Source organism: Dermacentor albipictus, chromosome 1 (genome assembly GCF_038994185.2).
Source record: "Dermacentor albipictus isolate Rhodes 1998 colony chromosome 1, USDA_Dalb.pri_finalv2, whole genome shotgun sequence".
Classification (NCBI taxonomy): Eukaryota; Metazoa; Arthropoda; class Arachnida; order Ixodida; family Ixodidae; genus Dermacentor; species Dermacentor albipictus.
The window spans coordinates 345,107,654-345,120,361 of NC_091821.1; the positions used below are offsets into that span (position 1 = coordinate 345,107,654).

A 12,708-nucleotide genomic window follows, 5' to 3' on the forward strand; every position below is an offset into this window, starting at 1 on the left:
GCGGTTCACTTGTCTCTCTCGGAACGTTGCCAATAGCTGTGCATACATCAATAAATTCATCGAAGCGATATATATATATATATATATATATATATATATATATATATATATATATATATATATATATATATATATATGCGTAAACCGAACAGAGCGTGAGACCTTGATAAGAACCCCGGGTGCACAGCGCGCGTGTTTTTGAAAGGTTCACTTTGACAACAGAGGAGAAAACGGCTGTTGTCAAAGCGGCACCTTCACTACAATTCGCTCGATTGGCCCACAACCTTGTTGTACTTCCTTTGCAAGAAAAAAAAAAACACGTCACTTGTCCCGACTCGCTCAACGTTTTTAAGCGAGACGAGACGAGAAACAGGACTGCGACGGCGTGCGGGAGTATACGTATACTAGAACGCCTCGCGTCCCAATGAACTTCCAGAATAAAACTGCTTGTTTGTTTCTCTCGGAGCGCAGCGACTTGACGAGCCACTTGCACCGTCGTAACATGAGCAAGGGCTCGTGTTTCCTGTCCAACGTTTTCGGCGCTCTTACGATGCGAGTAGCCCTGAAGGACGCAAAATGACCCATTGTGTGAGGCGCATGCGCACTCCACTCGAGGAAAACGGCGTCTGACGCTTCCTTATTTCGCCAAATGAACGGGGGCGTTGAATAGACTGCCTTGAGAAAGTTTCACTCACGCTGCACTACGTGCCTCTGCGGGCCGGGTTTCTCTCGGGGTCCTAAAAGCGCCGTTCGTTTCCGAGTGTTCTTTGGGTTATTTATATTCTCCCCGCGAATGATACTGTACTACAGGTTGTAACTGCGCCGTGCAATAATGTGGTCCAACAGATAGGAACCGGCTCGTATTTACTCCCTGTTCGTTGAAACTCGGCTCACGTCAGTGGTTTAGCCTGCTTCCTTATCGCCGTTAAATTAAACCTCTCGCCGCCTTCGGCTGGGACTAGTCTATCGCGATGAACTCAACGTAACGATGTTATTGTAGCTTTCAAATAGTGTCTTACGCATTGCGTGTCTTACTTCTTACGTATGATACACTTGCAGTTTTCGCCGAGAAAGCTTTGAAGGAACTCTTCACGTTATCGAGACAGTTAATTGTCAGAGTGCTTGGAACAGTCATTGTTTCAAGCACCTAGAAATATTGCGGATGCCTTAGACATTGCTTTAATTTTCATTGCATTGGAAGTTTCAAGTGGTATGTAAGCTATCATGAGACAGGCGCTCGGTGACGGATCATGTGTTGCTTTAGAGCGCTAAACCACTTGAAACTCGCTCGCTCGCTCACTCACTCACTCACTCACTCACTCACTCACTCACTCACTCACTCACTCACTCACTCACTCACTCACTCACTCACTCACTCACTCACTCACTCACTCACTCACTCACTCACTCACTCACTCACTCACTCACTCACTCACTCACTCACTCACTCACTCACTCACTCACTCACTCACTCACTCACTCACTCACTCACTCACTCAATAAATCAATCAATCAGTCAATCATGTTCATGTCATTCGCGTAATGGTTTCAAAACTTTTCGCAGACAGTACGTTCGCGTCGCGCGTAACATGATGTGTTATCCTCACGACGAATCTTCCAATTAGCTTGCACACTGTTGTAATTTCGCCATAGGTAGCGACGCCAGCAACGCAAGAAAACTGATCATTGCCAGATTACCATTTTACTTCACCGCATTGCGTCAGCCCATATTGGATGGTTAAACTTCGTTAAGCTTCACTACCTTTAATGCATCTTTGTCGTCGTGCGCAGGCAGTAAAGTTTGCACGGTTTACCCGTGCTTGATTAGTTTACAACAATGGCACTCTCCAGCGCCCCTCTTTGCACAGGCGCACAATGATGCGATGGCGCGAGCAAGTCAATAAGATTATAAGCTTGCGCTCGGGGCTTACCAAGCCGGAGCTTTCGACATCGTTGTTCCCTGCAGCCTACATCGGCCGGCCGATCAAAATGTCTATGCTGGTTTAAAAGGCGTTCAAGCCGCCTTCAGGCCATTAGTGCCGAGTTGAAACGCCGAAAGGGTTCTCAGTGCAAAGCGCCATTAACGGTTGTGTAACCACGCTGCTTTGTTAGGACGGCTGACTTCGTTTTAGGGCCAGTCATGCCACGGACAAACATGATGTGGTCACGTGGGATTACGACAAGCGTCCGCCGCTGCATATAAGAAAGTGCGTCGCGTGTCGCCTGTCGAGCGTTTTTGTTTGTTCAGCCCGTACACGATAAATCATGCGTAACTTCAGTGCAACTAGAATGTATTTAAACCGATTGTTGTCTAATATGCGCGAGTATACAGGCTGCGTTGTCTTTTCTTTCTTTTGTTTTTTCGCCTGGCCACTGTACGTTGATGAATGGTTGCCGCTCTCGAAGCGGTTAATATTTTCCGGTACGAAGCATTAACCGGTTTGGTCTTCGAAAAGAGCAAAAAAAAAAAAAGCTTTATTGTCTAGCGTTGCTGCGGTAGATCGCGATCGCTGACCAGGGCACACATCTATCATTTGAGGTGGCCGGCAGCCGTGTGCATACGTCGATTGCAAACGCGTGGAGGCTTAGTAATGGTTTCTGGTGCGGCGACGCGGTTGCTACTACGACGCCGTCTCACTAATTTTGTGCAGCACTGTTAAAAGTGCGCGGGGCTTCAGCTCACCGAATCAACGAATCCGTGGACATTTTCCCATCCAGGCAATCGTTCGCCTACTAGATATCACTTGCGGTCTGAGCGACGGTTGCATGTCGATTGCCACACGTGTCAAATTCCAACTGATTTGTCAGTTTGTCCGATGATAGAGCGAACACTGTCGCAAAGCACTCGTACGGGAATGGTGGCCACTGTTTTACGCGGGAGTGACCTCTTGTACCATATTCAAGTCCCTTTGTGAATGTTCGCGTACATTTTATTATACGCTTGATATATTTGCGTACAATGAGAATGATGCGTGATTCGTTGGAGTTTGTTCAGCTTACAGAGACATGATTAAGTTGAATGGGTCATGCCTCCCAAGAACCATCATAGAGCTAGGAAGCACACTAGGTCCTATGCCTTTTCCTCCAACGCAACGTCAAGTTTTAAACTTTATTTTCTGTTTTATTAAAGAAGCTGGCTTAATTGACAAGTTACAGTCTGTTTATATCATCACTTTTACCTCACCTGTACTTAGCACGATAATACATTTTGCTGCACTTCCTTTTCTTTTTCGTTTTGCCGCCCTTCTTTCTCATATGGCCTTCCTGTACCCAATCCCTTTCCACACGCGAAGTAGCACATGGCGGCTACATGGATACCGACAGAATTCTCTGCATTTTGTTGCATAGCTCTCTCTCTCTCTCTCTCTCACTGTCTTGATCGCGTTACTAAAGCTCTCCCGCATGGAGTTCAAATATAGAACAACCGGTCACTCACACAACATGAGTAGCCACTACTCCCCTCGTTCTTAGAGTGGGCAGCTGTTCGACGTCACTGCACAGTTTTATCGAGTAGACGTCTAGTCCTAGCGACGGGAGCAGGCATGGCAAGCTAGCGAGCAGGCGAATTCAAGCGTCGGCCGCGCTTTCGAGCCGGGCATCCGCGTACAAGCAAGTCAGACGACTTTGTCCTCTTCTTGCTTTTGTTTTGTCATTTCCCCACGTCGGACGTCCCGTCGGCGGCACGCGCTCATTCGTGTGCGTGCTAGTCTTTAACGAGTATAGCTCTGAGGAGGCTGCGCACACTAGGAGAGAGTGGCTCTCCGCAGGAAACACCTTTCTTTTTTCTTGCCGCGTTCGAGAGTTGCGCAGCAACTAGCTCTATGGGCTGTCCCGCAGAAGAGACAAAGGAGTCGCCGTCGTCTGTCCGCGCGTCTGACAGACGGCACCGAAAAGCAATTAGCCGGTCGCGCGCGTGCGCACTAGCTCGCTTCTTGATGGCTCGAAAACAGACGACGCGCTGTTTTGTTTCCTCTCTTCTGGTTGTCGTTTTTTGGTTAAGAGTCGAGATTGTAGTCGCGACAAGCACGACAGGTTTAACCCCGCTATGATCAAACACAGTCACCCATCAAGGACGATTATAACAACTTGATCACTTTACCTCCTCTAGCAAAGCAGAGAAGTGAGAGCGATGCCGATAGCCCCCCTTGCAAATTCCTCGCAAATTCCTCGCAAATTGTGAAAGCCGTTCTGCTTTCAGAGGAGTGAGTGCAGCTGTCGTTAACCGCCTATATTTGTACATTTTCCACCACTTTTGAAAATAAAAGCTGCTACAATAGTTTGCGTTGTTGTAAAGACCTTTCTGTAATTTGTACCGTGTTTTCCCCCAAGTACATGCCTGCGTCATGGCTGGCTGGCCCCCGGCGTCATTATTCTGTCGATAGAAGAACCAAGCCAACTTATCGAAAACGAAGGCTAAGGCGGCGCCGCTTTTCTACTCGCTACAAACGAAGACTTAGCTGCACATTATTAAGTTAGAAAAAAGCTTGTAATAGAAAAAAAGTGTTCTGCATTTCAATATTAACAAAAATACCAAAAACCGGGTGCACTAGCAGAAGGGTCACGTGATAGGTCACTTATACATCTTCATTTTTTGGCCGCGTGGGGTGCGAAAGGTAATTTTCCCGTACTTTTAGTGATGAGTTAAAAAAAAGTCGCAGTTTCTCCCGAACGGTGAAGCATCGATTGCGATAGCAAATTAGTGGACAGCTATACGAAGTAAGGATAGTAGTTTCATCGGCCGTAGAACTATTAAGCATAGGCGTACTAACTAATTTAACAAGCATGGTGTCACACGCGCACAAGCCAACATCAACACATCTCACTCGATGACTGCGGAAACTTGCTGTCAAAAGGCTGCAGTGAGGAAACGCGGCAGCAGCAGCAAGCGAATTGACTGTCGTGCTGCCGCTCGCATCAACGCCAACTACGCCGCGAAAACACAGCGCAGCGCGGACTCTGCACCAGTCGCATATGGCTTCCAAGATACAGTGGCCCGGCCGGAGTAGAACGCGTCCCCCTTGTTTATTTTGCTATATGGCTAACGTCGGCGGGCGTGTTTATCTAGCCTTGTTGCTACACGGCGTCAGTAAATTTCGCTCTGTGTCATGACGTCACCACAATATCGACCTGTAGCAAGGTTGGCATTTCGAGAGTAATTTTAGTATCAAATTGAAATGTTGTACTGTCGCTTCCCAGGCTTCATACTTTCTAAATGTCACACGTTCACTCGCGAAATCACTGTGGCAGAGTTTCCAACACTTCGAAATAATAAAGGTGTCAGTGCACCGTTAGGAAGAGACGAAGCCTTTCCTTCGGCTGTAGTTTCCAACACTTCGAAATAATAAAGGTGGCAGTGCACCGTTACGAAGAGACGAAGCCTTTCCTTCGACTGTTCTTTGTGCTTTGTTCTTGCTTGTTCATTTCACGGCGTACGTTGTAGTTTCTACTGTGCGCATGTAGCAAGCTTGTGGCTGCGTGGTTGTTTCGTAAACGCGGTTGAGAACATCTAAACTGCACACATCCGGCACAGTGCGTACAGATTAATGCGTAGTATGGCTAAGTCGCGAAAATGAAATTGTGGTAGACGAGATCTTCCGGAGAAAAACCTGCACGGTGGGGTTATTTTAGTGCTTTCTTGCGTCAGTGCCGTAACACTTCATGGAAACAAACAAATAAACGCAACAAAGAAGAAAGAAAAAGCTACAAGGGAACAAAGAAATAGCCTAGTTTCTTCTTTTGTTCACCTTGCAGCTGCGGCTGCAAGGTGTGTTTGACAGTTCTTCGCGAACGATTGGGTCAACTTAAGTCGAAAGTGAACAAGCTACCCCCCCCCCCCCCTCTTTTTTTGTCAAGTCTTTCGCGAGCTTCTACGAATAATGGAAACCGCTCCCCTGCCCCTTCCCCCATTTGAGCCGAACGCAACTTAGGTGTCCTTATTGTACTTTACTCTCGGGGCTTCGCGCCACAGCAACAGAAGCTTTTCTTTAAATAGGTCAACTTCTTTTTCAAAGCAGTAGCAGTATACATGGTGTCCCACGTAACTTGAGCCAAACATTAAAAATATGCATATGCTACGTAGCTGGACAGAACCAAGGTAATATCGTTTGCCGTCGCTTGGAGATACTCAGCCTATTTTTTTTTCATCCCGCCTAATTAGATAATGAGTTCTAATTAATTAAACAACTTCTCAAACATTACAATGAGATTAAAAGTGTCAATGGGAAAATTGTAGAGCGACATGAAAAACTTCCGATACGGCTTTCTGTTGCTCCATACGTGCTACATAAAAGTGTTTTTCCGTGCGTGAAAGAAGTCCGCGAATTAATAATCGAATAGTAAGACAAAGAAGGATAAAGAATAATATGCCAGTAAGACAAACAAAGATGCAAACAAGAATAGCGTCGTCTCATCTGCCTTCTTTTCTCTTAGTACTTGTTTTTTATTTTGTTTCTTTCTGCCTGTCATTATCAGCGCGAAGACTTGCACGGCATTTGACAGATGTCTCGGGATGCTACACACAGTCATGCGTGGTCTCAGTTTTCTTTTAAGCAAGACCCTGAGTCTGATGCTTCTAAGATGGGCTCCTACAACTCTGTTCCTTTCACTAGTATCCTTCTCTGTGAGCATGGGTGGCGCTTCTCCCTGGTGACTTCGTGGTTAATGTCCAGAAACGCGCGCAAAATGCTACTAAAAGCGCGTTCTCCGTTGCAGTAAGCCTGGCTGCACAATAAATTAATGGGACATAACTCGCATCATCTTTCCATCACGCCTTGCGCCTAGGACCCTAGGGCGGCGATGATTCCCCCTCCCCTACAGATGATGATGATGATCATGATGATTATGATAATGTTAATAACCACGAAAAACAACTAAGTGCGCTTATGTAGTGCTTTGAGGTTGGTGTTCGAATATCACTTGTTACTTGAATGGTGGACGAACCACGTGATTTTTCTTCGATGGTCTCGCATCGTTATCGACTTCGATAGGTCCTAACCGTTTGCCTTTCCCCTTGTCTTGTGCGCAGCAGTCACTGGAGAAGTCGGCGCGCAACACTGCCGACGAGGTGGTCATCAAGGGCAAGGGAGCCGTCAAGCTGGGATGGATCCAGGGAGTGTTTGTGAGTACGCTCGCAGGAGGCCCATTCTGCTCCCATCCTTCTCCATATACCTCCTCAGATCCGAGCACGGACGCATTGTTCTGTTGCTCCCAGTAAGTGTTTACGCCTCGCTTCATCCAGCGTTGGACTGCAGCCAGTGTCGTTAAGCAGTTTAAAAGAATACTACACCGTTTGCACCCGGCTGCGCAGCTCGTCGCACGTACGCTAACGAGTTCGACGCAATTTGTGTTCGTGCGCGCGTGTGTGTTTGTGTTCGTCGCAAATGTAGAACGAAGAGAACAACATCAAATGGTGTGACCTTTCATGTCCAGGCGAGTGGTACCTAGCTAAATGACACGAAACAACAATAGCAACAAGAATTTCTGGGGATGGCCCTCTCAGACGATCAGGGTCACCGGGAGGCGTCGAAAAAAGAAACGTACGGAAGATGCGCAAAAGGGGATTCGTAAGTTAGGGATCACTGAATAAATTAACGTAATCGAGTTTTCCGAACGTTAACACTGTAATGTCGAAACACTGTTACATTGCACATCAAGGACAACTATCGAACAATTCGTTCATTTTATTTCTAGCCATGGAGAGTGCAATTGTACAAAGGTAAAACAAACAAAGGAAATATTATTTCACGTAGAATTTAATTAAGTGTAATAATAAATACTTTGTAATCGGTTTACTGAACTATCAAGAACTGAAAACTCAACTCAGTCGTATCAAAACTGCAACTACAGGCTATCGTTTAAGTTTACCGTGCTTCAATCAGAATTTTGAGGTATCAAAACAGCGTTGCGTGAAGCGTAGAGACTTGGGCACGTTGGTGGTTCACCTTTTAAAATAACAACAGTGCAAGAGACAGGGACAAACGAAGAAAGACAAACACAGCACTGACTTCCAATAACTTTGTTGTTGTAAGTCAGCGCTGTGTGTGTTTTAAGCTTGGCCTATTATGGCATACGTTAGGCATCACAGGGCTAATGTACCTCAGATTACCTTTAGCTAGGCTCGTGAGGCAAGGGAATAAAATTAAACGAATCGGTTAAACTTGAGAAATGGTGCAGATCAGAATCGGCAAAGTGATATCTGGGAATAGTCTATGTGACTCGCACTTTCTGGTAAAACCCGTGTGATCTTCCTTGTTGGCAACGTTTCCTTTTACGAATCTTTCCGCAGCTTGCAGGACACCGCAGAAGTAATTTGTTTAAATAATGGAGTAACACGTATTCAAGCGAGATTGATGCGGTCAAACATGGTGCGGTAGCAGCAGTGGGACTCGAGTAATCGCTTTAATCATTCTGCAGTTCCTACGTGAATTTTTTTTTTAATTTTCTGTCTGCTGAATCAATGTCTCGAGATGACATCTGCATATCTAACGTTATGTTTTTGTATGCATTTTTCGTGTTATGCACACATAAACACACACGCACACCTGCTGGCTCTCTACAAGAGTAAAATTCGACTCTATTTTTCAGTGTTTGTATTCCTTAAATTGGCATGTCTGTTCATGATCATTTTTTTCCCCAACGCGTCTTGATTTATCATATATGATTTCAATGAAACACTTCATTCCGACGTCATAAGCGACAGACCGTACTCGTATATTCTATGCATAGTGTAGTCAACTGTAGGAAACATAGAATTATCACTGTAGCGTCGATTACAGCCAAGTTTTGTTACCAAGATGCGGGAAATAATTTTTTACCGATAAATGTTTAATTAGTGTGTCGCATCATATTTCACGCAATAAATGAAGAAATGTAGAAGTTCAGATGGCTAAAAAAATAAAAGCGAGTTTACTTTAGTAGTGAATCATAGCCGCATACCTAGCTGCCTAATTATTGACGCTTCTGTAGGCATGCTGCATCTTCCCATTGAGGTTGTTCTTAGCGGATTGATAACACTAGTAGCCGATCTTATGGGACAACGCTCGTTGTTTTTGTGGAACCTTAGCGGGAAAAAATGGTAACCGTGTTGTCCTGTTTTTTGTCCTCGACAACTCCTAATGGGTGCTTCTTTTTTTTCTTTCCGGCAACGCAGGTGCGATGTCTGCTCAACATCTGGGGTGTCATCCTGTTCCTGCGGCTTTCCTGGGTGGTGGGGCAAGCTGGAATAGGTACGATTGATTTGCTTTCATTGCAGAATAAACTTCCGACTGTGTTCTCTTGGCGACGCCTGTGAGCTTCGTGCCTTGTACCACATACAGCCCCGAGAGGCGCTCACAGTTTTTCGTCCGGTTTAAGCATTGCTTGATGACATGACGCCTTTTCGAAAGACGACGATTTCACTCGTTGAACACGTCATTGTAGCACAACTGACGTTCCGGAGCCCGTGTATGGGCTCCTATATTTAAACACGAGATGGGTCCGCGATGTCGCCTATTGTAAGGGATTGAAGTATGGCGAGCCAGCATTTGAGCAGCGACGACTGGAGGTCTCTTCAGACGCGCACAGGCTTCCTGAGAGTGGGTGTGTCGCCCGTTGGAAGCACGAGGAAAGGCGCGGGGACAACACGACAAGATGCCTCTCCCGGGACTTGTGTAAGAGGCGCTTCCGTTTGAAGCGGTGCCCGTGCAACATGTTTGCGTGTCGGTAATGCGCGCGCAGTCTTAGGAAGAAGAATCAGTCAGGCGGTTATGGTTTCGAAAGAAACGGCTTTTCATGATGAAGGGGGAAGACAACAACAGGACCCTCTGAGGCGGGGCGCCTCGCTGAGAGATGGCAAGCCGCTCTCCTCTGCGAGGCACCCGAAGACCAGGAGTGGGCCGTCCAGCGGGCCAGGGCCATTGCCGAGGATCCCGGATGATTTTCCTCGGGCGATGGACCCCTGGCAGCTAAGCCCAGGGCATCAACAACAATAACCGTTGGACAAATAAGGTTTATTTCTATCCTCGACAGAAACAGGAGTAAAGCCCGTACGCACATCTGGGTGACCCGCGCTAGGCAGGGGCAACACCCAAGTGGCAGCGGTCACCGCGCCTTCGCCTTGTCGGGACTCGCCTCCGTGGGGCGGACTCGCATGGAGAGGTAGCCGCCGCGCGACCATTCGAGGGCTGCTGTCTTCGCCGACCCGTTGGCTATAAACGTGGCTGGAAGAAGCACTTTGTCGCCCAATGCGGGGACAAAAAATCTGAAGACAACTAAGCACTTCTTACGAGTCGTGAATGCGAATTCATTAATTAAAATTCGAGTTTTGCGTTGCCAGTAATATTTTCCAATTTTGCTGCAGGGTATGTTACCGAGTTTTGCAGATCCGCTGCTGTCTCGCCGCATTGAATCGACGCATCTGCACTTCGCATTTCTGCGCTAAGTATCCACCACGTTCCTCGGGCCTCATCGCCTCCACTCTACGCCGCTCTGTTTCGCGTTTTAGAGCCAACAGATACTCGCGTTCTGAGCACACTTCGCTGCATATCGAAGACGTTCTACGTCGCGTCTGCGTATCTGCTCCGTCCAGGCACGCTGGTGATGGGGCGTCGCGGCGATCCCCCTCTCCACTCACGCAACACCTGGCGCGCTATCGCAGTAGCAGGTGTTCCGATTCGCCCGCTCTGCTCCGTCGGGGAGCGCTCGTGGCACTGCTTCGCAGCCAATGGGAATTTAGGTGCCATTTCGCTGCTACAGACGACGCCGGCTTTTTCGTTGAATGAGCCATTTGATGCTTTTGCATCAAAATCAGCCCGCGGAGCTCCCTGTGACCGTGGGTTGTCCAGCATTGCTTCTTTGTGCACTCGCCACATTTTAACGATGCCGCGCCAGTTGGGGGAAAGCCTTAAGTGGTGCCGTTACGGTCGTGTGGTTGGCATGTGTATACGCAGGACTCATGCCGTGAGAATGGGATTCTATTTTCATTGCTTTCAAGCGCTGAGTTTTTAAATATGGGAGAAGGTTTGTTGTACTCTCAATATTGACGGAGGTGTCCCCGTCACGGCACTTCCCTATGGATCTGAACCGGACCATACACATTTCAGTGTTGTTACTATTGGTTATTCGTCACTTGTGGGCCGGACTTCCGTGCCTTTGAAACGTCACCTAGAATCATTGTCCGAGGTTCTGGTCTAAGGTCAGGTGCTGTGCATTTTTGGCTCTGCCGAGTGAGACGAGTTCCGGTATTATCCAGTTCCAAATGTTATCTATATAAATATGTCTTGTTTTTAAACTTCTGTATATAAAGCTGGGTTTATTTTGCAACTTCATGCCGTATCCCCAGTCTGCGCAGTTAAGTCTCTGTGCACGCCGTCTCGGACGGGCGAACCTCTGGGGCGACGAGCCGAGTTTGTCTTCGTTCGAATTCCGATCGGACAGGCTTCAGCGCTTCAACGAACCAGCGGAGAAGAAGAAAGAACGAAGAAAAACGAACCAACTTTTACACTTGTAAATGTAATAGTTGGCGACGTTGTGCAAGTTGATGACGCATTGGAAACCACGCGCTGATTTACCCCCGTACTCAAAATGCGCCTTAACACAAAGCCCATGCTTGACTTGATCTAGGTGACGCCTGACGTGAACGCGCCGAAGAAAATGCATCGAGCTTCTTAAGCACGTTCGCGCCAGGCGTCATCTATAGATCGAGTCAAGCGTGTGCTTCATGTTAAGGCACGTTTCTGAATACGGGGAGGTCAAGGTAATTATTGTTGCGGTTTCACGTTTCAATTATCTGCGTGTATTGTGGGAGAGCGAAGCACTGCACATTTTCGGGCTTACTGTTCATCTGTGGTCACCTGACTCGGCATGCGTTGCGACCACACGAGCATATTTTTGCATTTCACCTTCGCCGGAATGATGCCGCCATGGTGGAGAATCCAAACTGCATTCTCGCTGTCGGCAGCGACACCGTCTCGCTGAAAGGTCTGCAGTCTTTTCAATCCCAGCATGGCCTCAGAGATGGCGTGCTACTGCGCGTTGCTTCATCGTGGAGTCATGATCTCGGCGTCAGTGGCGACTTGCTCAAGCTTCTATCGCTTGCGAGCTTAGTGCCATTCACTTCCTACTCGTCAAATGGAGCGCAGCGAAATCACGAACAAACGGACGGACACCACCGATGGCTCATGAGGAAGTCCCACGTAATACGTGTACTGCCTCTAAATGGTACTTCGTAGGAGACCTTTTCTTCGACCTACCTTAGTTCTTAGTCCTACAAAGCCTTACTCCTACCGTGGCACCGCTCGTGACACAGCGTATGGCAGGTTATGTAAAACAGGATAGTGCCACTGCTACAGTGTTCGCTGCAGCAATGTTTTAGGCGTCCGGTGCCTTTATTCTTGTCTGTACATCTGTGCGGTGATTTCTGCACTGTTTGTATCAAAAGAAGTGCACAGAAATTCAGTAATACACTACACCAGTTCAGTGTAGCAGTGTGGAGATGTAGCAGTACACCTTGTTCCCAAAACAACCTCCCAAATGGTTTCTATCCAAATTAAACTCCCCTACCCACTACTCCGATAACCTATCGTCTCTCTCCGCTCCTCCGTGCAGGCCTGGGCTCCGCCATCGTCATCCTCGCCTCTGTCGTGACAATGCTTACGACGCTCTCCATGTCGGCCATCTGTACCAACGGCGAAGTCCGTGGAGGTGAGTGCCCGCAGTGTATTAACGAACGTG

At 47.5% G+C, this 12,708-nt stretch overlaps 1 protein-coding gene across 4 annotated transcripts in view; it reads left to right on the plus strand.

Moving 5' to 3' along the window:
- Positions 1-12,708, plus strand: part of LOC135913772 (solute carrier family 12 member 2-like) — a 146,232-nt gene that overhangs the window by 83,918 nt on the left and 49,606 nt on the right. For 3 of the 4 annotated variants that reach the window (XM_065446530.1, XM_065446459.1, XM_065446576.1), the window contains 3 exons: positions 7,025-7,117; positions 9,149-9,224; positions 12,583-12,678. In XM_065446530.1, coding sequence (XP_065302602.1) covers positions 7,025-7,117; positions 9,149-9,224; positions 12,583-12,678 — 265 coding nt within the window. The remainder of the gene's footprint in view (positions 1-7,024; positions 7,118-9,148; positions 9,225-12,582; positions 12,679-12,708) is intronic. The other variant, XM_065446652.1, reaches the window with a different exon arrangement.